The following is a 23785-nucleotide window of genomic DNA, read 5'->3' on the forward strand; positions in this document are numbered from 1 at the left end:
GTTATGTAGTTGTCAGCCTGTGTTGGTGCATGTAACTTTGACAATTGTCAAATCAAGAGTCCTTGATTATTTTATATTTGAGAGATTCAGAAGTTATTTTTTGGACTGTCTTTAACTTAGAGTCAAGAGGGGTTCAGGTAACCTCTGCTGAAGTCTCTGACCACAAGCCTGGGTAATCGGGCTCTTGAAGATAAAAGAAGGGCTTAATGTTTTACGAGGAATGTGTAAGATGTCCACATTGGCAGGAATGGAAGCAACATCTGTGTTTACTATGGTCAGACTGAATCTCAGAAGTCCAAGCAATGTGTTGAAAATGCCAGTTTGTAAATAATTGTGCTTTAAACTGTTAATTTAATTCCAATGTGAAATATGTTTGGAGTATTAAAAAAAGGTGATTAGCATTTCTGCATGGTTACAAGGCCCACGTCAGTCACCATCCCAGACAGATGAGTATGAGAGAGGAAAGTTTTCTAGGATTTTCCTGAAAATAATGGACAAGTTAGTTTGCCAGGATCCGAGAGAAAGAACCAAGGATCAAAATCTTTATGAATCGCAAAGCAAGCATGGGGTTGGGATCTCATACTCAGATTTAAAAGGCCAAAATTCGTGAGGATTTGAAACAAGGCTGGGAAATTTGCGTAGCTTGCACCAGAGGGAGATTTGTCAGGAAGAATCCTCTCCACAGAAGAAAGTTCTGTAGTTAAATATTAACAAGCTGTGATGAGAAATGAATAGAAGTAAACCATGGAGAACAAAATATCAATTTGGAATGAGTGTTGGAACCTGAATGACTAGTAAGGGACAGTGTAGCATTTACTGGTGAAATGAGTTTTATGGTTATGTTAAAAGTAATAGTGGAAAGTTCTGTTCTTTAAAAAATAGGTTGTGTCCAACAATAGTGTTTTGTCAGTGATGTTTTTTTAATTCACTCATGGTTGATGTGTTTATTAGCGTTAGCAAAAAGACTTATAAATCATCCTTTCATGTTTTAGCTAAAATTTCTTTTTATAATGGTTATTGGTTTTTACAGTGATCATAACAATATTCATTGGCAAGGGAAATAAAATGAACTTCCAATATTGTCAGGAATATTTTCCAAACTAATTTAACAAAGAACCCTACTACAATTGCCACATGTTTGCAAATCAGTTTAAATAAGTAACAAACGAAATTTGAAACATAGACAAATTAATTGGTTGAAAATTCAGTGAAAAAGGTTGATACATCTCAAATATTTAAAGTTTCTAATCAGTGGAATTATAGTTGTCTTGTGAATGCCATCCAATGAGGTACAACATGCGAAAGAGCATGAAAATCTTCAAGGGTCATTCAAGACAGGATCTTGTAAGTTCTAAATAGTTTAATGTTATTCTCAGAATAAATGCACCTTAGTATCTCAGCACTTAGTGTGTTTGTTATCTTAGGAGAAGGAGTGCTGTGGCCTATGCTGCACAGAAACCTTGGATATTGAACACCACTGTAGAAGAGAACATCACCTTTGGAAATCCATTTAACAAACAGAGGTAATAAATGCTATATAACGTTTAATTTATAGAATAGAGATGGAGCATAAACATTGAACTTCTTCAGTCTTATTTTGACTGTGGGTATTTGATATGGGTTATTAAGTATTTAAATCAGAGGTTGGGAGGGGACATTACTGTATCAGTGTTTTGGAGGGAGCAGAATTCTTGCACGAAGTTTCTATGAAAGTTCCAGATTTTGTTTAGATTTTTTTCTCAAGGAAAATAGCAGGAACAGTTTTTAATCCCATTCGCCTAGATAAGAGAGCTGTTAAAAGCAACTATTTTCCTTACTCACTTTTGGTCCATTTCCCATTTTAATCTGCAGGCTGATGATATGCCAGTTTAAAGCAGTCAGGATTAACATGTCATGTTGAGTCAATAGAATTTTACCTTGGGCCTGAGCAGAAACATCACAATGGCTTCCTTACTAGACAGACAACTGCCAACAATGACAGAACAAGCAGGTGCTTTTTGTATTGAAGTCTGATAAGAGACTTCCCGCGATCTTTGAAATGATAAAGTGGCTTGATAAGATCAATGTAGAGAAGATAGCTTTGAGTTCCATTGAGGGCACTGTGGAGAGTGGGAGAACTGTAGACAAACCATTCTACAAGAGCAGAATCTCTCACCTAGCATTTAGCCAGATTGATTATCTGGCTGGTGGAAAGAGTTTGAAGTCATGTGAATGCTCCTTGAGATGAGCTGATTACAGCAGGAATGGTGCAATTGGAGAGAGGTGTGAGAAAATGCTTATAGTAGAAATTGGACTGGGTCAAGATAGTATAACAGAGATGGTTCTCCTCCATTCCTCAGTTTTGCTTGAAATGTCATGAAAGCATAGGCAAAGTTAGCAGGGCCATTCCAAAGAAATTTAAAATCCTCTCCTCCGATTATAATGTACATATCAGAAAGGGTAATCTATTCAGGTGATGATCTCCTGAGGCCATCAAAAGGAATTTTAAAAGTAACTTAGTTCAAGTAATTAAATAGTTCATTTGTGTCTTATGCCATTGCATTTCTCTCTCATTGATGAGAAAACTGTAGATGACATTTAAGAAAAAGAAAAACAAGTTTCATGTGTAAATCATTATTGTTTTCTACTTTTTTAAAGTTAAACTTTAGATTAAGCCAATAAATGATTCACCTTTGCTGTCTGTGATCAGTTATATTTATTAACCCAATTATACCTGCATATCTATCAGTTCTCAAGAAAAGATATCAGTTATCATTAAATAGTGCTAGATCCTTAGCTGTTTGATACTTTGCCTGATTTGTCCGCAGAAGTTTTAAAAAAAAGGTTGCTGCTTTTCATGTCTTTTTACAAGTTTTTTTTTAAATAGTTCTTCAATCCTGTCGAGAGATTTAAAACTTAAGCATTATTCAAAATAAATCTAGTTATTTCCCATTTGAAAACAAAATAAAATCTGAAGAAGGGTCACTGGATCTGAAATAATTATGCATTCTCTCCATACATGCTGCCAGACCTTCTGAATTTCTCCAATTATTTCTGTTTTTGTTTTCTATATTTATCGTTTTATTCAGGAGAATTGAAAAAGTTCACTAAGACAGATAACAATACATAAACAAGTAGCTGACTTTGTATATTACAGAAACAAAGTTTGATTCAAATTTTAAAAACTGAATCTATTTTATATATGATCACTTTTAGTAGTCTACACTTAATACAAAACATTTAAATCAGTGAACATAAAAATAGGAGAGACTGGGTCCCTGATTTAATACAATGACACAACGTCAAGGTCTACTCTATCGGATGTTGGATTTAAGCATAATACTGGTGTCATCTTGCACAATGTATGTATACCAAACACACACATACACATGTACCAAACCTATAAGCACACACGTGCCAAATACATGCACAGACACATTACTGACACAAACAAAGACACATTCCTCAATCAGTTCCCAGCTCTTTGATGTTGCCCCTCTGATCTGTATGGTCAGATAGCTGTCAAATCTAGCATAAGTGATCTAGAAACTTCCTAAATGACTGGAGAGAAATATTAATTTGGATGTTCTGAAGAGTGGCAATCACAATTGATTATCATTCTGCTTGTGTCTTTTTCCCTTAAACAAAATTCTGCATTTGAACCAGGAATTCCAATCTCAGCTCCTTCAGAAATCCAGATTGTACTTGAAATCAAATAGTTCCCTCATTGGGAAGGATGGTTGGGAGAAATCAGACTACACCCTCTTTTGTAGCCGTCACAGTGTCATGTTCTGACTGCTGTGAAGGGGTAATTATATAAGGCATATATGAAGTTTAGGGTTCCAGGTACATTGATGGAGTGCTTAAGGTAGTTTGAGGATAGGGTTCGAACTGACAGCGAGTTTGGTGGGCATGTGTCCATGTGGCTGGGAGAGGTTTGCCCGAAGTCAGCAGGAGGGAGGCTGATGGGACCTGCATGAGATAGGAGCTTGTGGTATCAGGACCGCAGGAAACCAGAGGGTGGGTTGGATGTGACAGGGATGGTGGGAGGGGGTTATTTGGGTCAACAGGCTGCTAGTGTGGGTATTATGTCAAGTCCTCAGGGTTCAGGCTGGTGGCAGTGGAAAGGGTCGGGTGTTGTGGTTGGGGTTGTTTCTCCTTCCAAAAGGCATATACTTGCAGTAATGATCTAATGCTTTAATGACATTTGCTTAGTTTGGGCTGTAATGATGGTCTATACTTCTCACATGGTGCATAAATAACATAATGAAGGTTGTACAGCCACATCAAATAGTAAATGCCTCTGTCAATATTTGCAACACTAATGGTTCAGTAGGCGATGATCTATCCAAAATAGCAACGTTTTACAAAGCATGACAGATGGTGTTTCTTTTGAGTGCTGTTATTAGGTAGTTTGTTCAATGATTTGACAACAATATATTTCTTGCTGAGGATGCAATGCGTTGGACAGTTCTCTATCTAAAACCATCGTGAAACAGGTAGCATACAGTAAGGAAGAATTCAATCAATCATTCAAAATTTAATCCAAGTTTAGTGAATAGCATGATAAAGAAATCTTACATTTCACCTCAAAGACACAAGTTCTAATGTAATCAAGATTGATGGAAAAAAAGTTCTCAGCTTCGATGAAATATTCTCTGACTTGAATCTTGCCACAATCCTCTAATAATTGGCCAGAGATCCATACAACATATTCTTTAAAAATAAAACCCAAGTGTCTTAATTCAGTTGTTGAGAACCTACTGCAAAAGAACATAAGAAAAATAGGGAAGATTAGAGCATTGGGTCCCTCAAGACTGCTCCACTGACCAACAAGATCATGGCTGATCTGCCCTAGGCCTCAACCCCTGTTTGCTGTTTCCTCCTCATAGCTGATATTTCAAGAAACCTTTCTACCTCTTCCTTCAAGTGATCAGTCCTCAATTCTCCAGGGTAGAGGATTTCAAACATTGACTACCTCAGAGAAAAGAAATCTTTCATCTCAGCTTTAAATGAGTGTCCCCTTATTCTGTAAATATGTCCCTTTGTAAGAGATTTCCCCACCAATGAAAATGTTTTCACAATATTCACTCTTGTCAAATCCCCTCAGATTTCTGTGTGGTTAAATAAGCTCACCCCTTGTTCTTGTAAAGCTCAATGAATAAAGGCCTAACTTGTTTTGCCATCCTTGCTGAATCAACCCAGAAATTCATTGAACTGACACTAGTGCCAGTATATTATTTCTTAAATACAGGACCAAAACTGTAGTCAGTACTCCAGGTGAGGTCTCACCAATACCCTGTACATTTGAAACAAGATATCCCTGCTTTTAAATTCCAACCCCTGAGTGATAAAGACCAAAATTCCATTTGCTGCTTTAATTATTTGCTGCATCTCCATGTTAATTTTTTGTGTTTCATGCACAGAAACATCCAGGTCCCTGTGCACTGCACTTTTTCTTTGGGAACCTCTCTTATTTTAAATAATAGTCTATATTTTGGTGATTGGCCATTATAAGTCCATTATCTTGAATTAGATTTTTGTTTTTAACTTGCCTGCCATTGCAAACAAAGTGGTTGCTAAAATAGGGATGAACTCTAAATTTCCCCTGCTTTTGGAATTTCAGTAGTATTACTAGCAATATGTTTACATGCTACCACCATTGTCCTGTTGATGGTAAGCAGAGCTCCTCTTGTTAAGTTTACAGTGGATAAATATTAATATGAAAGAACCAAGAAATCAGTAAGACAATTCTTTGTCAACCGTTGAGAAGAAACTTCAGAAAAAAACCTTTAGAATGTCACTTAGTACTGCACTATTTTATACTCCATCAGAAGTTATAGTCAAGCAATGTTAGATTCACTGTTAATATAATGTTAATTTTTAAATAAACTGGTTATTTTCCAGGGTTGGTGTAATTCTGAGCAAAACCCATTACATATATAGGGTGGCAAAACAATAAAAGAACTTTCTACAATCTTGGGATGAGAAGTAGATTGTGATAATTAGCCATTAATTTACTAAGAACTTGGAAAAAAATATCACTGCTGCTAATTGCAGCCACTTGCGCCAGCAGATCTGCTTTGGTGATGCATCGGTCTTGTACCATCTTCATGAATCCACTGCAGCTTGTGTGCAGCCATTCAATGGTAACTGTCAGCCAACTATGCCTAGGTCAACCCTTCTCTCTATTGCCTTCCACTTAGTTATGTAGAAGAAACTTTGTAACTACTCAGCTTTGCTCGAATTGCTGCAAATCTGGCATTTCTCCTTCTAAGTGTCACTTTTTAGAAGTTCTTTTAATTGCAATTTCAAATACATCTTCATTTCCTTTATGGGCTGCATGAGGAATTTTTAGCATGTATCTTAGTATCTACATGTCACTGCCTTGTAATGACAACGTTGCTTGCCTGGTCTAAACCATTGCTTTTCTTTTACGTAGATGAAATGTACAAGATTGTGGAAAATAAATTATTTTCAGAATCAGCAAAATAATGCAGAGGTGTACTGCTTACACAATGTCTCAAGGATCCATTAGGCTTTCAGATAAAATCAATAGTTTCCAGCTGGATAATCTGTGTTAATTTCCCTTGAATCAATTAGTTAGATGTATTAAATGCATGCCCATTGACTCTTTGCTGCTTTCTTCACAGATATAAAGCAGTAATTGATGCTTGTTCGCTTCAGCCAGATATTGACATCCTTCCTCAGGGAGATCAGACTCAAATTGGTGAGAGGGTAGGTAACCATATGTTGATGTTTTTTAAAAAAAATGTTTTTACCATTCAATAAGAATCTGATTTGGTCAAAACCAATTACTTGGGTTTCAGCCAAAATTTGTTTCGCTCTACTTTTCCCTGTCTGATAATGATTAGAATCAGCAACAAGCACAAACTCAAACACTGGCTTTTCATTTGAGGGAGTGATAGGGCAATTGTTGTGGGAATCTTACTAACCTCCAAAATAACACAAACCTATGATGAGCAACCACCGCAGATCAGGGGTCTTTTTGGGTTTTCTTTTTTATTTGTCATGTAGATCATTCTGATATATTACATCATTTCCTGATGTTAAGAGTAGGCAAAAGACCAGATCCCACATCCCAGGTAATTACTTTACAGATCACCATTAATGTGGGGTACTTACATCACTTGTATTCATTTTCTCCCACTTTCATCACTTGTTCAGCCTCTGTTCGTGACCCCATGGCCTCGATCGGACATGACATCCTGGCTTTAACATTCTATTAGTACAAAGCACAGTACTGTATGCAGTTGTTTTCATTTACTATAAATATTCTGTGAAAGATCATCTCCCCTCTCTAAGCAGCAATTTAAATTCTTCTTTTTTTAAAACAAAACTTCCATCACAAACAAAGACTTCCACAATAGTGTAACATCGGTATAGATTTGGGAGGAAATAATAGTGTCTGTATGTAATAATCAGTGTAGGCTATGATATTTAGCAGGTGATCACTATAATACACTATGTCAGTTCCTAAAAGGTGGCTGGCAAAAGACCAGATCCTACTGCACAAGCAATATCTCCATGTAATTGGCCATTATAAAGGGGGCATGGGTAGCTTTTTTTTTGTCCTTGGGCAGAACTTAAGGGGTGTTGGATAGCCAATCCTCATTCCCATGGCACTGCATTCCCAGAAGAAAAAATATTAAGAGAGAGTCAACAGAGAGAGAAGTCAGCTCTGCAGTCATAACATGGTGTGGATGAGCATCCCCCAACCTCCATCCCTCCATCCCCCAATACCACCACCCTACCACCACCGAAATCAAACCTGTTAGGGCATACAATATCCAGTCCCATTCTTTCTCTTAGAAAGTAATAAGTCTCTATTGAGTGATGCACCCCATTGCAACCTCTGTTCCTGAGCCACGAACACCATCCATCTCAGTGACAAAGCCCTGAAGCTGAATCAAACTGTCTATCTGCAATCTTTTCATATTCAACCTCAGGGTAAGCTATCAACCACATAGTTGTACCACCACTGTTTGTCACTTACTATTGTTTGTCTTCATCTCTACTTCACTCCATGAAACCAATGAAATACATCTGTTAGCTTTAGATATCATTCTTCTAATGCACTCCTGTCACCCACATGCAACCTTAATCAATTTTATCCAAACGATGTCACCCTTCTCCTAACTTATTAACTGACGTGTGTCTGTTCCTGGTTAAGCATCACTTCATTTTAATTCTGACCATGATTTTCAAATCTCCTCCAAGATATCTGGCCTCCTGAATGTCCCTGATTTTAATCTTCACTATTAATAGCCATTCCTTCAGTTGCTGAAGCTCTAAGCTCTGCAGTTCAAGCATTAAACTACATTTTCCTACTTTAAGACACTCCTTAAAACATTTGCTTTTGAACATGCTTTTGTGTATGTCTCCTTGACTCAGGTCTCGTTATGTAGCTCCACCTCACGTTTTGTATGATGGACGGCTGTGATTATCAAGTTGCTATATAAATACATGCTGTTGTTGGTATAGGGGATTTAATAGAATGGAATGTTTAATGCTCACTTTTGTGAGTACTGTCAAAATCTATTCTATCCGATTAAAATAAAAGGAAAAATAGAATGAGAAAATGTATTTCCTACCAAGTCCAATTTTCAACCTGTGTCCTCGAATATTGGTGCTCTACATGTTTAATCACAACAGAATAAGTTCCACGTAATAATTTAATAATCCCAATTATAATCAAACTAAGTCAAGAATATTTGCCCACTCAAAACTTCACAAACATTACCACAAGCCATCAACACTGAATATATTATTTACTACAGAGCACTTCCTGTCTCAAGTGTCTGCCTATCCATCTAACCTCTAGAGATTTTCATTAAGTCCTAAGAAAAAAATGACTCTTATTTCTAACACGTTTTATCATATTTCTGTAAAGCCTTTTAAATGGCGAATTACTTTCAAATGCAGTCACTGCTAAGTAAGTAAATGATCCATCCACACTGCGCACAGTATGGCCCTGCCAATTGTGTACAGAAAAAAAAAGGAAGTTATAATCCCCTCTGCTTTGGATTGCTAACATCAGGAGCCTTTGTATTCTCCCAATCCCATCCAATAGAATCCTAGAATCTGCCAGTGTAAGTCCATCATTTAAACACCTAAAATCTGATTGTCCCAGAGTTAATATATCTCTAACCTAAATAAACCCAGTTCTATAAGCAATTTTCTTTTGGTGCTGCTGGTTAAGGGAGGAATGTGGGCTTGGTACCAAGAAAGATTGCTGCTCTTTCAAGAATAGGGCATCGTTAACATCTATTTGGAAAAGACAGGCACTACCTTGGTTTAATGTGTCATTGAAGGCTTTGCTGCTCCTATTATTGTGCACAACTCCCATTTGGATTCCATATTCAAACCCGGGATTGCAGCTTGAAATCAATACCTTTCATGTGGACTACCAATTAGTTGCGCTGAGGCATTAAGCCATCCTATTGACTATTTTTGAATGTTTTTCAAAACATCATTGTGCTTAATAATTGGAAGTTCTCTCACAGGATGCCATGAAGTTGTCCACTGCCAATTATCTTAGTGGTTTGTCATTCAGATGCTTTGGTGTGGGGTATCTCCTTGGAAAGCTCCTGTGGTATAATCTTAGTATCCTATCTTGAGGCCAGAAGATGTGTGTTCAAGTCCCACCTGCTCCAGAGGTGTGTCATAATTGATTACAAATATCTACCCTGCACTGTAATACTTTACAAATCGCCAAACCCTCTTACATGCCGTCACAGATGCTGGAACAAAACCATAGCTAGTTCTTTGCTATTCCCTGCAGAGGTCTAATGGATATATCTAGATGGGGAGATAAGAAATGGCCAGTGTCTTGATATGCCAAAAGGATTACAGGATTTTAACATCAGGTTAAGTAAGTGCTTTAATAGCATACTAATATTGATGGATGTCAGCCTCCTCATTTCATTCTAATTAAATGATAATGAGTTTGTGGGAAATGAATTTGTCGATATAGATTTGTGCTCTTTGCAGCAGTTACGTGACTAAATTGAGTTTTGCTTGGCTTTTTTATTTCTTCCCCCTGATGTTCCCCAGGGAATTAACTTAAGTGGTGGACAACGTCAACGTATTAGTGTTGCAAGATCCCTGTATCAGCAAACTAATGTGGTATTTCTGGTGAGTTCATTAATTTGTTCATTTCTATTTTAAAATGCATTTATTATGTACTAAGTTTCCTCATGTTATCTTGCTAATTTGCATCTTCTAGTCAATAATTAGATATTCAGATTTTTTTTCTTAAATTCCGCTAATGTTAAAAATTGGCCATTTTTAAAAGGCCAATGGGAAAGATTTTTAAGATAACAATATGATAAAAAGCAGAAATAGGCTACATGACAGCTACAGCCTACTGTGTTGTTCAGTAGAATCAAGACTGATCTTGTACCTAACTCCACTTCCTGCCTTATCCCCACATTCCTCAATTATTTTTAGCTTACAAAAATCTAGAACATCCTTTTTGAACTCAATAAGTTACCCTTCAAACCCTCCAAGAACTTACATGCTTTAGTAAGATTATCTCTCATGCTTCTGAATTGCAGAAAGTACAGACCCATTCCATTCAATATTTCCTTAATCCACAAAGTCAATCTGGCATATCCTTCCTTAGCTGCAGAAATGAAAACTGTACACATTACTCCAAGTATAACCTCAGTATCAGTATGCCATCATCATCTTCAGGGCTGTTCTCTCCTTAAAGAGAGACAACTAGTGGTGATTTAACCTGAGGGCCACTGTACCTCAGATGATAGAGAAATTGAGAAGGAGGATCCTTCATGGTAACCTCAGCCAGTGTGGGGATTGAACCCACACTGTTGGCATCATACTGCTTCACAAATCAGCCATTCAAGCTAACCTGACACCTGTAATCTTAGTAAAGCAATACTGCAGCAATACTTCCTGAGTCTTGAACTCATGTCACCTTGCACGAATGGCCAACACATCTTGCTAATCGCTTACTCAACGTATATCTTAACTTTGTTGATCTGTACACAAGTTTTTTTCTGAACATCAATGTTTCATAGTTTCTCACCATTTAAACAAAATGTTTATCTGGTCTTTACACCAAAATGAATAATCTCACATTTCTCCACATTGTACTCGAAATGCTACCTTCACACCATGATGTCTTAAATTCAGCCACAATCTCACCACTGTCACTGAGATCTGTCAACTTGTTGATACACCTGAATTACCTTCAAAATGGCATCCATAACCACCTCCTCTTCAGGGACTGATTGGGCAGTGGCCACTGCACAAACCTAAGCCAGCTTATGATTGGACGTCCTCCCCACATGGGGGAAAAAAATCATGATCTGTGCCAATGAACACCCTGCCAAACATAAGCTGACAGCTGGTTGTCAGTGTGTGAGCTCCAGCCTGACATTTCAGTCACAGGTAAGGGGAACATATCACCCTGTATTTTCAGCTTTGCTTTACAGCAGCAAACCACAGCACTCAGACACTTACTATCTCCAAGGGAGCTCCAAGGTTTCCTTGTGTTTTCCACAGATGCTGATGTTGAGATAATGAGACCAACTCCTTTTATCCTTCCACCGACAGCAACCTCAGAGTTCAGAAGAAGCATCATTACGCTTCTTACATGCACCGTCCACCAGCATAACTATACTCAGTTCAGTGGCCCCCCAATAAGTTCTGATCATATGAACAGCACAGCACGTGCTACAGGAGGAGGTACAGAGATAGAGGCAGATGTGGAACAGGACCTCAGGTCAAAGCTGACTGGTCCAATCCTACTTGACTGAGCTCAGATGCAAGGCTGCAGGAGTCACAGCAAAGGAGGCTGTAACTGGTTCACCAGCAGCAGATGTGCTTTCTCATGTTGAAGTTCCCTGAAGTAGGGTCATGGGCAGAGAATGGAGGAATCGATCCATACGTTGAGTACCATCATGGTTTACGGTACTTAGTGCATGAGTTCCTCCATGGAAAGAGCATGTTTGGAATGCATGCAAGAACTAAGCACTGACATACCAAGGATGCATGCCACATGCTTTAGATTAATAGATTTTGCCAAACCACCCCAATCACACCCTCCATTCTGCACCTCCCATTTGTAGCTAATGTTAACCCTCAAAAATATGGCTATGCTCAGGCAAACTAGAAGTTAACATTTAAAAACTTAACGAGGTAAAAACAATGACTGCAGATGCTGGAAACCAGATTCTGGATTAGTGGTGCTGGAAGAGCACAGCAGTTCAGGTAGCATCCAAGTAGCTTCGAAATCGACGTTTCGGACAAAAGCCCTTCATCAGGCAGATTTCGAAGTTACTTGGATGCTACCTGAACTGCTGTGCTCTTCCAGCACCACTAATCCGGAATCTGGTTTCCAGCATCTGCAGTCATTGTTTTTACCTCGTTGATTTTAACCCTACTGCAAATCCTCTTGCAAGAATGCCTGCCTTGAAGAAGTTTTCCTCCTCTCTCTACAAGAATCTCAGGGAGTCCCTCTCCCACTGCAACTCCCAGATCATTTCCTCGGCCCTGTAAAAAAAAAATTTTAAAACTTAAGCCAGTTTCAACAGAGGCAGGTCAACAAATCAATGCCTTCCCAGAAGGTGTCCAGGTGAAAAAGAGTTTTTAAAGAGTGATATATGCTTTCACTTGAAATCTATTTTTATCTATTAGCTTCCCTTGGAAAACCATGGAAGAAAGAGTCAATCCAAAAACAATTGAGATGGTTGTGTTTTTCCAGGGTCAACAAAATGATTAACCACTCCCCTAAACCATCTTCCCCTTTCTATTTGCTGCTCAGCAAGAATTCCACCATTCCCACTTCAACAATAATCTTTCATTATCTTGCCACCTCCCTTTGGTACATTGTTCTTTTGCATGCTTTCCTGCAATAAGGATATTGGACATGAAACATGCAGAATATCTGGAAATGGCATTCAGTAGTGAAAGAACTTCAGTGTACTGAAAACTCAATTTAGGATTTTCCATGTTTAACACTTCCTGTTGCTACAGATAAATATCAGGGCCATTGAGATGTATATAACTGCAAATTTAAGTGAATTAGTAACATATGCTGTTATTAATGAACAAAGTGTCCTTCCAATTCACTTAGAGACATAATGTGAATTGCAAATCTTCAGAATTACTGTTAATTTAAAGAACCCCATTTTACATAAACAACGTCTTGTCCTTGGCCTCTCCACATTTTTAATAACTTGCTGTATTTGTGCATTAATTGTTCATTAAACTCCTCTCAGAAATTTAGGGTGGTAACTCAAAGGGATTGACTTCCATGCAGCCTTTGTAGGAAATCTGGGTTGCTATGCACCCTTGTGATTGTGCAAAATAGATTATTGGCATTTGATATCCCAAAGCTGTGATCACACCATTCTGAGCTTGCACTTATAGCAACTTAGGTGCAAAAAGGTTTGAAATTAGACTTTTGCAATAATCAGACTTCCTTAGTAATGCAGAAAAGTGCTGACGGCTATTCATAATCTCAGAGACTGGGTTCTGAGGGCTATCCATTGTCTCAGAGAATGAGTTCTGAGGAAAAGTTTGAGCCTTGGGAGAAATCTGCTGAAATAGGCAGCTGAAAGTGAAATAAATGCTACTAACTATTAGAGAATGGATAATTTCTAAATACGGCTTTAAGTTAATCTATAAGCATAGAAAATGAGTTTTAACTAAATAAAAAGCAATTTAGGACTAATTTGGAACATTCTTCACAAAATGATGATTCTGGTGGAGTAGGGAACAAGAGAGTTTTTAAATAATTTAAGGAAGTGACATTGTGCATTGACCCCTTTAAATATCAATATTTATATATTTGCTCTGCTAATACGCAATCAAGAAGCATTAAGCCACAAAGACATGCTTTCAGTTCTTGGTAGAACTAATAAGTTCATAACATTTTTTGTTATATACATGTCACTTTATGTGTTCTTCAGTAAAATTGAAAGTTGGAACTAACTCAAATATTGATCAAATGTTTTGTTAGGATGACCCATTCTCGGCGCTGGACATCCACCTGAGTGATCACCTTATGCAAGATGGAATTCTGAAGCTGCTTCAAGAGGAGAAACGGACTGTAGTGCTGGTTACTCATAAGCTACAGTATCTGCCTCATGCAGACTGGGTGAGACAGCTTACATTTTTAACTTATTTTTCTGGTTTTATAAATGATGGTTTTTTTTGGAGCTGGTCATCTCAATAGGCTAGATGGCTAGCGTGGGATTGAAAATATTAGCTGCATGTGTATTTGATTTCTATTTTGCCTGAGGTATTCCTTCTTGTCCTCTGTTTGAAAGTGGAAGGTAATGGCAAGCTACCACTGACAAAACTGCCAAGGAAACTGCTCAGGATGAAGCATCAGCAAGCATTATTAGCAAGATTCCATTGATTAAGTGTCTGTCTATCAAAAGCAAAGTCAAACACATTTTTCTACAGATACATTGTACAGTTTTGTTATTTATTGAAAGGTAAAGTTGCCATAGTCTTATCAGACCATAGGGCTGCTCTCTCATATGAGAGAGAGAGAGGTGGTAGGTTAACCTAAGAGTCAAAGAACTAACTCAAATTATTAAAATTGATGGTGCAACATGTTTTTCATTAAGTATGCACTTTGGAAACTTCCAGCAGTTGGGTAAACAGTTTGAGTATAAGGTTATAAATCACCTTTCTATAATGTAAACCTGTCTTGTAATAGAATGATGAGTGAGCACAATTAGAGAGGGAGCCAATATAAACAAATAGGAGCACTTTATGGAGAAAGAAATCAAGTTGTGGCAACAGGTGGAAACAAAGAAGTCCTTCGAATATAGAACATTCTTTTGGCCATGCCTGAGTCAATTTAACAGAACTCTCAAACAAAACAACCAACTTTTCACTGTCATAATGATATGAAATCAGTCATATAGCATTAATCCCATAATGATATCCCTCTGGTATATATCAACAGACAATAGCAGGCACATTCTATTTTTAAACTGCAGCATTTTAAAAATATATTTCAAGTGCAAAAGATTTAAATGCCTCAACAGTTTTAAAACAAACAATTCTGGTGAGATTAGACCTTTTTATTTAAAAAAGTATAAAGTCAACGCGCTGTGTTTTTGACATCCAACTAACAAAAATTGGATCTGTTTGAAGGCAGCTTACACGTTTACACATGCAGTTGCCTCCACTAATCAAGGAGCTGTAACGTAAAAACATTCCTCATCTTTCTTGCCCCCGACTCCAGCATTATTACTTGGCAAATTCAAACCATGGTGTTTTCATAGATACATTAATGCTCAAATATATATTTATCATTAAAACTATTTGCAAATTGTGTGCTTATATGTTTTCATTGATGTACTTTGTATTTCCATAGATTATAGCAATGAAAGACGGTACAATTCAGAGAGAGGGAACCCTCAAAGATATCCAGAATTCCGATCCAGAACTATTTGAACTTTGGAAAACACTAATGAACAGACAGGATCAGGAACTAGAAAAGGTTTTTCAATCTTCTCAGTTTACTTACGTTATCATATTGAAACGAATTTGAGTGTATTTTGATGACTGACTGGATTTTTAATTTTTGAAAAAAAATGAACAAACTCAAAAGAAAACAAAGAAAAGGTTTCCTTTTGTCACAAATTAAAATGGATTTATACTTTATCAGCGGTGATTCAGTGCACAAGCTTTTCCATCACAAAATGCTGGAAGTCCAATAATTTATAAAACTGAGTTCTCATTCTTGGGGTTGGTTTTCATTGACAGGCTTAGCTATGACTTGAAGTAACACTTCCTTTCTGTCCGCACATGTTGAGTATGAATAAGGTAAAATCATTATTTTGTTCTATAGGAGACAATAGCTGAAAGCAAGACAGCAATGGAAAGGAAAAACCTACGGAGAGCAATGTATTCACGGGAGGCCCTTCTCAAAACGTTGCAAGAGACTGAAGACGAAGGTATTCATCTAATTTTCCACAAATTGTGCAAAATCCATCATAGAATTAGGTTCGTGCTGGAGTTCTGAGATGGGAAAGTGGAAGAAAAGCCAGTAGTGAGCCAAAGGAAGCAGAATAAGCCCTGCCCCAGACACTGAACATACTGAGTGGGCTTCCTGCCCCTCACTGGCAAGAGGTACAACCCTCTGGAACCTTTGGTCAATATGACTGACCAGCAGCTCCAACAATGCCTGTTGGCACACCAACAAAGGACAACTAATAAAATAGCAAACCCAAGCAAATCAGGGACATTGGGCAGGGAGGCTTTTGCAACTTTAGAAAGGATGGGGAGGATAAAAGAGAGGGTTTCAAAGTCTGAGTAACTGGGAAGGGAGGCCACGATCCTGTCTTCTGAAAGGGTGCCCAAAGGGCAAATGGTGTTCTCCAAAGATAGTATCTCACTTCCTTCCTGAGTTTTTAAAAGCCCACTTTAACAAAAAAAACAGTCTGCTCACTCAACTGCCCACACCAACCAGGTTATTGGCATGAACAGGATAACATTGGAGTCAATTAAACTGAGCCTGAATTATTTATTCATATATGGTGAGCAAGATGCTAACTCTTCATAGCATGTGGGTGAACTCAGCGTTGGCTTGGAAAATGGCAGGCTGGCCCTACAACGTGTCTTACATTCTCCCCTCACTAAAACCACACTTGGTTTTAGTGAAATCCAGCCCAGGCTCTGAGAAGATCATTGCACAAGAGAGAGAGAGCAATTTCACAATCTCTTAACAGAATAGGGAATATTTTCTACTTGAGTGTATAGCTGCACAAATATAATTTGGGAATGACAATGGAAGAATCATTTTAATGCAAAGGTCTTAAAGTTTCAATGTGTGTTTTTTTTCAAATTGAGAAACCTCAAACAGGGCTAAAGCTAAGATGCAGGATTACCATCAAGCTAAAAATGAAAAAGGTACAGCAGATAAATGATGGAATATTCACTAGGTGATACTAAGTTTGGGTTTTATAAGCTGAAGGTTGTAGATAAACATGAGAATAAGTGGGCTGTTTAGAAGTTGCAGTTCTCTTAAAGCATGAGCAACAACTACGTTTGTGAATTTGTTTCAGGGACATGTCTTTGGAATCTATACATACTTTTAGCTGTCCAGTTACAGAGATTGCAGTCAATGTGAAAGAAAAAGGGAATATTAGTTCACTGTTTTATGACCTTCTTTGTACATTTATTACAGAAGATACTACTGATAGTGGTGACGATGACAATCTTTCATCTGTCTTGCGCCAGAGAGCAAAGATGCCGTGGCGTGCCTGTGGGAAGTATCTGAGCTCTGCAGGTTGTCTTTTACTGCCTCTCCTGATCTTCTCACAACTTTTCAAACACACAGTGATGGTGGCAATCGACTACTGGCTAGCAAAATGGACCTCAGATGCTATTCAATTTAAAATTGAAGCAGAGAAAAGAAACTGCACCCTGATCCAGGTAAAGCCTTCATTGTGAACTGAGTGACTGCTAGACCATTTTAGAGAGCAGTTAACTATCGACTACGTTGTTGTGGATCTAAAGTCACATGTAGTCCACATTGTAGATTTTCTTCCCTAAAGGACATTAGAGGACCAGGTGGGATTTTTGCATTTCGTAATTTCGTGGTTACCATTTCTGAGCCTGGCTTTACATTCTGGATTGATTAATTTCATTTCACTTTCACCAGCTGCCATTGCGGATTTTAAACCATTTCTCCAGAGTATTCATCCAGGTCTCTGGATTACTACTCCAGTGACATTTCCCATTACATCACCACCTCTACTGTCTCTACCTGGTCTAGCCTACATGACACTGCAAATCTACAGTTATCACAGATCACAAATCACATCACAGATCATACATCCCACTGGTGCCTGCACCAGCTTTTCAAACAAGCACCATTACCGAGTGCCAATCTCCTGCTTTTTCCCATATCCTTGCACATTATCCCTATCCAAGTACTCATCCAATCCCCTCTGAAATGCCTCAACTGAACTTACATCCAGCATACTTCCAGTCAGTGCATTCCATACCAGACTGCATCCACTCACTGAATGAAGATTTTTTTTTTTCTCACATCACCCTTCCTTCTATTGCATATGACATGAATGTATTTGACTCTATAGTGACTCCAAAATGCCTGAGGAAGCCATCCCATGAATGGCAATTCGGATTGGGCAATAAATTCTGAACTGACAGTGAATCCTGCATCCTAAGAAAAAAGTATACAGTATTATAGGCCAATTAGATCAGTTGGCTTAATGGCCCGTGTGTGTGTGTGTGTGTGTGTGTGTGTGTAGTAAACCAACAGCACAGGTTTGATTCCTGTTCTAGGTGGAGTGATCTTGATACCTTTTCCCATCTCTTTCCCCTGAGAAGCAACAAACCATTACTGTCAAACGCTGCCAAGGAAATGACCAACATTGAAGGATCAGCAAACAATGAGCCTGCCCTTTGGCAGAAAACACATGAATAAATCCATTTCTACAAACTAGCACTTTGCAGTTAATTCCCATCGTTCACATAATAAATTCAATTTGAAACTAAGAACATGAGCAATTAATTTTGTCTTTGACGGGGTAACTGTCTAATGATTTCAAGAAAAATAAATTAACAATAATCCAATTGTAAGGTTGTCAGGTACAATGGATCATCTAAAGGCATGGTGAGTGCTGTTAAAGTGATATATTTTGGAAGGAAGAATGAGGAGAGACAATATAACATGAAGAGTTCAATTCTGAAGAATATGCAGAAATAAAGACACCTGAGGGTATATGTGTACAAATTATAAGAGACTATAGAGCACCAAAAACATTTATAAATCCTTTATAAAATAATGACTGTGCCTCAGTTGACTTATTATTTCAAATTCTGGACACTGCACTTTAGGAAGCATCTGAAGGTTTTAACAAGGGTGCAGAAATGATTAATGAGATTGATTTCAAGGATGAGGGCAAGGAACAAAAATGCTGCAAAGTGATTTGATAAAAGTATTCAAAATTACAAAGTGGGGGCCTGGAGAGAGTAAATCGTGAAAAACTGTTCCCATTTACAGGCTTATTGAGACACTGAGGCCATGGATTAATGGTCAGTCACAAACAAGCAAAGGTGAAAAGAAGAGGAACTGTTTTGTGCAACAGGTGAATAGAATCAGGAATGCAGAACTCAAGAGTTCAATGGTGGCAAAGTCAGTTGTAGCTTCTAAAGGAAATTAGATAGAACCTGAAGAAAAGGAGAAGTAAAAAGGCGTGAGAATGGAAATAGCAGACCAAATGGCATCTTTCTGTGCTGTAATTATTTTTAGTCCAAGATTCTAGGAAGCCTTTCCATCTAGATCCTCAGTACAGTTGTAACAATTGGTATAATCCAATGTGCAAACCTGCTCTAAGGTCATGATTACCATTTGCTAGGTGAGCAAAGGAGCAGACAGGTTCATGGCAATTGACTCATCATCTCCACAACTTGCCTGATCGTGAGCTAATCAGCGTGTTAAAAGCTGACCAGCAAGTTTCTCGGCCTATCACAAACCTTCACAGTAGAGTCATATCCTGCCAGATGCAGAGTGTGGTGCTGGAAAAGCACAGCCAGTCAAGCAGCATCTAAGGATCAGGAGAGTCGATGTTTTGAGCACAAGCTCTTCAACAGAACCTTGTGCTTAAAATGTCGATTTGTCTGCTCCTCAGAGACTGCCTGACTGGCTGTGCTTTTCCAGCACCACGCTTTTTGATACTGATCTCCGGCATCTGCAGTCCTCACATTCTCCTGCCCGATGTAGCCAGACAATCAAAAGCTAGCAGATTCTAGCTAAAGACCATTGGTTATGGTCTAAACTTCACAAGATCCAGTGGTGAGAAGGTAGGCAATTTTCTCTTGGTTTCCACATGGTGGATGTTGCAGGAAGGTGAGAGTTGGGAGCTCGGAGAAAAGGTCAGGTGACTGGCTTCAGAGACCATTCGCTTGCCCACCCAACCTGTGCCTCAGATTTTCCCCAAACTATGGCAAATGAAGGCCCAACTCCCCAGTCCAGTGGCAGGTCATCCTGGTTTCCCAGTCAGGAAATTAGCCACTTTTCTCACCTGCCAGGAAGGCAGGATGATGAATAGAGGCACTTAAGTGACCATTAATTGACCACGGAAAGGTAGTAATTACTGGTGAATCAGGAATGTTCCCAATAGACCTTTTTGGGATTTGAGATTTGTCCTCATTTCCCTGAAAACTGTTGAACAGTGGGGTTTGGGGCTTGGCTTTGCTGCCCCTTTCCCCTGTAAATTGCTGTTTCTCTGTATACAGCTGTTAATGTTAATAGTTTATTTGTAAACTGTACTGTTTAATAAAATAAAAAATGACGTTCTTGCTAAGCACTGAATTGATGATGTAGCAAGGAAGGGATAGAGATTGGGGAAGTGGGGAGGAACAATTTTTCAGTGCAAAATCACCAAATTATTTCCCCTTCTCATTTCCTTTCTCATCACTTCCAGGGAAGGGAAATTCAGTCCTGAGACTTTGTGTGCTGAGTTCAGCCAAATCATTTTCAAGTGTTTTTTTTTTATCTTCATTTTCTGTGTTAGTGTTGGGAGAGGAAAATGTTTTCACAACTTAATTGACATTTGCATTGGCTTCATTGATGCAGATCAAAACCCATCTTATTTTATCCTAACAATAAACCTTAAATCTGCCCTCAGAAGGAAAGAATCTGTTCTCTGCCTGCATCTGTAATGTAATCCTCTTTTTAATACATAGAAAGTGTGGCACCATCATGTTGCAGTCTTTTCAAATGGCTAAACACTGAAGTCTGTGGAATGACAAGACAATTATGATTTGCACAATAAATCTACCAAAAATGTATAAAAATGCCACACTGATTGACGAAACGTCATTCTAATTAAGCATGTTTACATTTAGATTGAAACCCATTTTAAAAAGTTAGAACTGAACACAAGGAAACCTTTGTAATTAAATACGTCCAATGTGCATTCTGACATCTAATGCCATTCTTATATGTGCAAATGAAATGTAGATTTTAACGTGATAATTACTGAATTACATGTCCATGACTTTTCTCTTTCACAGTTGATTCAATCAAAATAAAACCACCAGCATCTTAAGTCTATTGGTGAATTGGTCCACTTCAAATATAAATAATTTATTCACTGGGATCCAAAGTATAAAATTACAGATCATTAATAGAAGCATCAAAAACCATTTCTGTTCAAAAGGATACAAAAATTATTATTTCTTTTTTTTCTAAATCAAAAGGCTACAAGTGATCCATTAAACCTGAAATGTCATTGAATGCCTTTTTACAGAAATTGAATAGAAAATGTAAAAAATGTTTATAAAGCAATGTTACCTGACTGAGCATTTTTGATTGGGATAAATAGTGTACTAAAAATATAAGGATACAATTAACTGCAAAGCGTTCTTGGGGAAAATCACAAACAGATTATGAAGCAAGGAGAATTGGAATCTGGAACTAAGCTTTTTCAATTTTTTTTCTATTAATTTAAATGTAAAGAAAAGTTGGAGACCTTCATTATAGGTAAGCACTTTCCAGGACTCTGTCATTATATAGATACCATGAAACCCACTTTAAAGAAATAGACTTGCTTGTTTTACTGGAGTGGTCAGCATTGCATCATTGTGTATTGTTTTTATTTATATTTGTTGCACTAGGACTGTCGCTTCAATCATTCCTCCTACACAATAGTGTTCAGCATTCTGTGCTGCCTAGGGATTGTCCTCTGCTTAGTTACCTCTATTGCTGTGGAATGGACAGGTCTCAAAGTGACCAAGGAACTACACAAGAGTTTGCTCAACAAGGTCATCCTGGCACCCATGAGGTATTGGACTATCTTTCGAAATTACGTTTCATTGATATCAACTTTAAATTATAAGGACATATTTTTAACCTCATATGACTCCAACTAACAGCTCTGTTAGATGTTGCCCAGTTTTATGTTTTATCAACTTCAGTTCCATGCTATTGTATAAAGTAATGGTTCTGAAAGAGTTAATGTTTAATTTGTGTTCAACTCTAATATCCCAGTCTTTGAATGTAGAATTGTCTAGCAGGAAGTCCCAGTGGAAAGAGATGTTAATTAGTTCATGTTATTTGTACCTATTTCAAACATGCAATGAACAGCATTTTGTTAGGCAAGGCAAGTGTCTCTTCTTGTTATGACTCTCTTGTGGTTTATTTTTTTCCACTGATAATTAGCTAGGTCATTATACTCAGCAAAGCAAGGATTAATGCGGCTGATCATCCCAAACACCAATAGTAGTAACTGTCCAATGTAGTGCCCACCATAAAGGTTTTGTTCAAGTTGCCTCATAGTTTAAAAGCTAGCTTGTCACATTTGAGTGCTCATCCTAATGTATTCAAATGTGATTTTTTTTCAAAGTGAGCCAAAATTTCAAAGGAATTGGTGGCTTAAGCAAGCTTGAAATTTCTAGATCTGCCCACAATCTGATGTTAGTCTGCTTTGATGCAGAATACTGGCAGGTAGATAAATTTACAAAATTTCATGCTTTTTTTCTTAGAATTCCTCACTTAAAAGAATAATAAATTGGACAGGTGATATGGCACCAGTGATCCTGAAAGGAATCAACAAAATTTACCTAATGCAATAATTTGTTTCCATTTCCTTCCAATGAGTTTGAACCAGAGACTAAAGGCAAAACTTAGGAAATTAGAAGCTAAAAGTGACAGAGGAAACCTTTATAGACAAGTAGGACCCTTAGAGTTGTGGGTAGCTCATTAACAACATGTAATTTAAGCATTATCAAGAGTACTTAATTACATGCGTAATAATCATCAGAAATTACTACCAGTAACTACAAAGTGAATGTTGCAGCAGAACTAAATCTCATGTGTAAGGCAAGGGACCAAAGCAGAACATTACAAAATACAAAATAGCCATTAGCTCTAAATATTCAGTACAAATTCCTTATTGCTGCTTGTTTTCATTCAGGTTCTTTGAAACCACTCCTCTTGGAAATATACTAAATCGATTTTCTGCAGACACTAATATCATTGACCAGGTAAGATACTTCTCTGATAGTTCAGGGATCTCCCAGTAAATAAATGTTCTTCTGTTATGGAAGAACCCTTCATGAATTCCATCAGGAAGCAATGAAAATGTCAGGTAGTTACCACCCAGCAATAGCATACAGTAGTTTACAATTAGATGTACATGCAATGTAAAGATGTACTTAAGATCTGCATAGATGTGGACTGTAAAATAGAGACTTTTTTTGGCATTCAAATAATGGGGGACAGCTTTCTGCTGGATTTTTAGTGTTTAAGACCATCTCTGAACATGGACCACTGAACAGTATCTGCTGAGATCTCTGTCTGATTCTATGAATGCAACAAATGAAACTGCAGTGATCCTGTATCAGGCCCCCAATATGAGAGGGTAAAAACAATGACTGCAGATGCTGGAAACCAGATTCTGGATTAGTGGTGCTGAAAAAGCGCAGCAGTTCAGGCAGCATCCGAGGAGCAGGAAAATTGACATTTCGGGCAAAAGCCTTTCATCAGGAATACTGGCAGAGTGTCTAAAGGGTGGAAAGATAAATGAGAAAAGGGTGAGGCTGGGGAGATAGTAGCATAGAGTACAATAGGTGAGTGGCTGGGGGAATGAAGGTGATAGGTCAGGGAGGAGGGTGGGGGAAGGTAGCAAAGAGTACAATGGGTGGATGGGGGTGGGCTGAAGGAGTGGAGGGTGGAGTGGATCGGTGGAAACGAAGATAGGCAGGTAGGACATGTCATGGGGACAGTGCTGAGGTGGGGGAAGGGGAAAAGAGGAAACAC

At 38.0% G+C, this 23785-nt stretch overlaps 1 protein-coding gene across 6 annotated transcripts in view; it reads left to right on the forward strand.

Moving 5' to 3' along the window:
* The window catches only part of abcc8 (ATP-binding cassette, sub-family C (CFTR/MRP), member 8), a 225890-nt gene that overhangs the window by 152468 nt on the left and 49637 nt on the right, over window positions 1-23785 (forward strand). For all 6 annotated transcript variants that reach the window (XM_072592226.1, XM_072592229.1, XM_072592230.1 and 3 more), the window contains 9 exons: window positions 1425-1523; window positions 6633-6717; window positions 10057-10137; window positions 13991-14128; window positions 15365-15490; window positions 15842-15947; window positions 17180-17427; window positions 21643-21809; window positions 22941-23010. In XM_072592226.1, coding sequence (XP_072448327.1) covers window positions 1425-1523; window positions 6633-6717; window positions 10057-10137; window positions 13991-14128; window positions 15365-15490; window positions 15842-15947; window positions 17180-17427; window positions 21643-21809; window positions 22941-23010 — 1120 coding nt within the window. The remainder of the gene's footprint in view (window positions 1-1424; window positions 1524-6632; window positions 6718-10056; window positions 10138-13990; window positions 14129-15364; window positions 15491-15841; window positions 15948-17179; window positions 17428-21642; window positions 21810-22940; window positions 23011-23785) is intronic.

This window comes from Chiloscyllium punctatum, chromosome 22, assembly GCF_047496795.1.
Source record: "Chiloscyllium punctatum isolate Juve2018m chromosome 22, sChiPun1.3, whole genome shotgun sequence".
In the NCBI taxonomy this organism is placed as follows: Eukaryota; Metazoa; Chordata; class Chondrichthyes; order Orectolobiformes; family Hemiscylliidae; genus Chiloscyllium; species Chiloscyllium punctatum.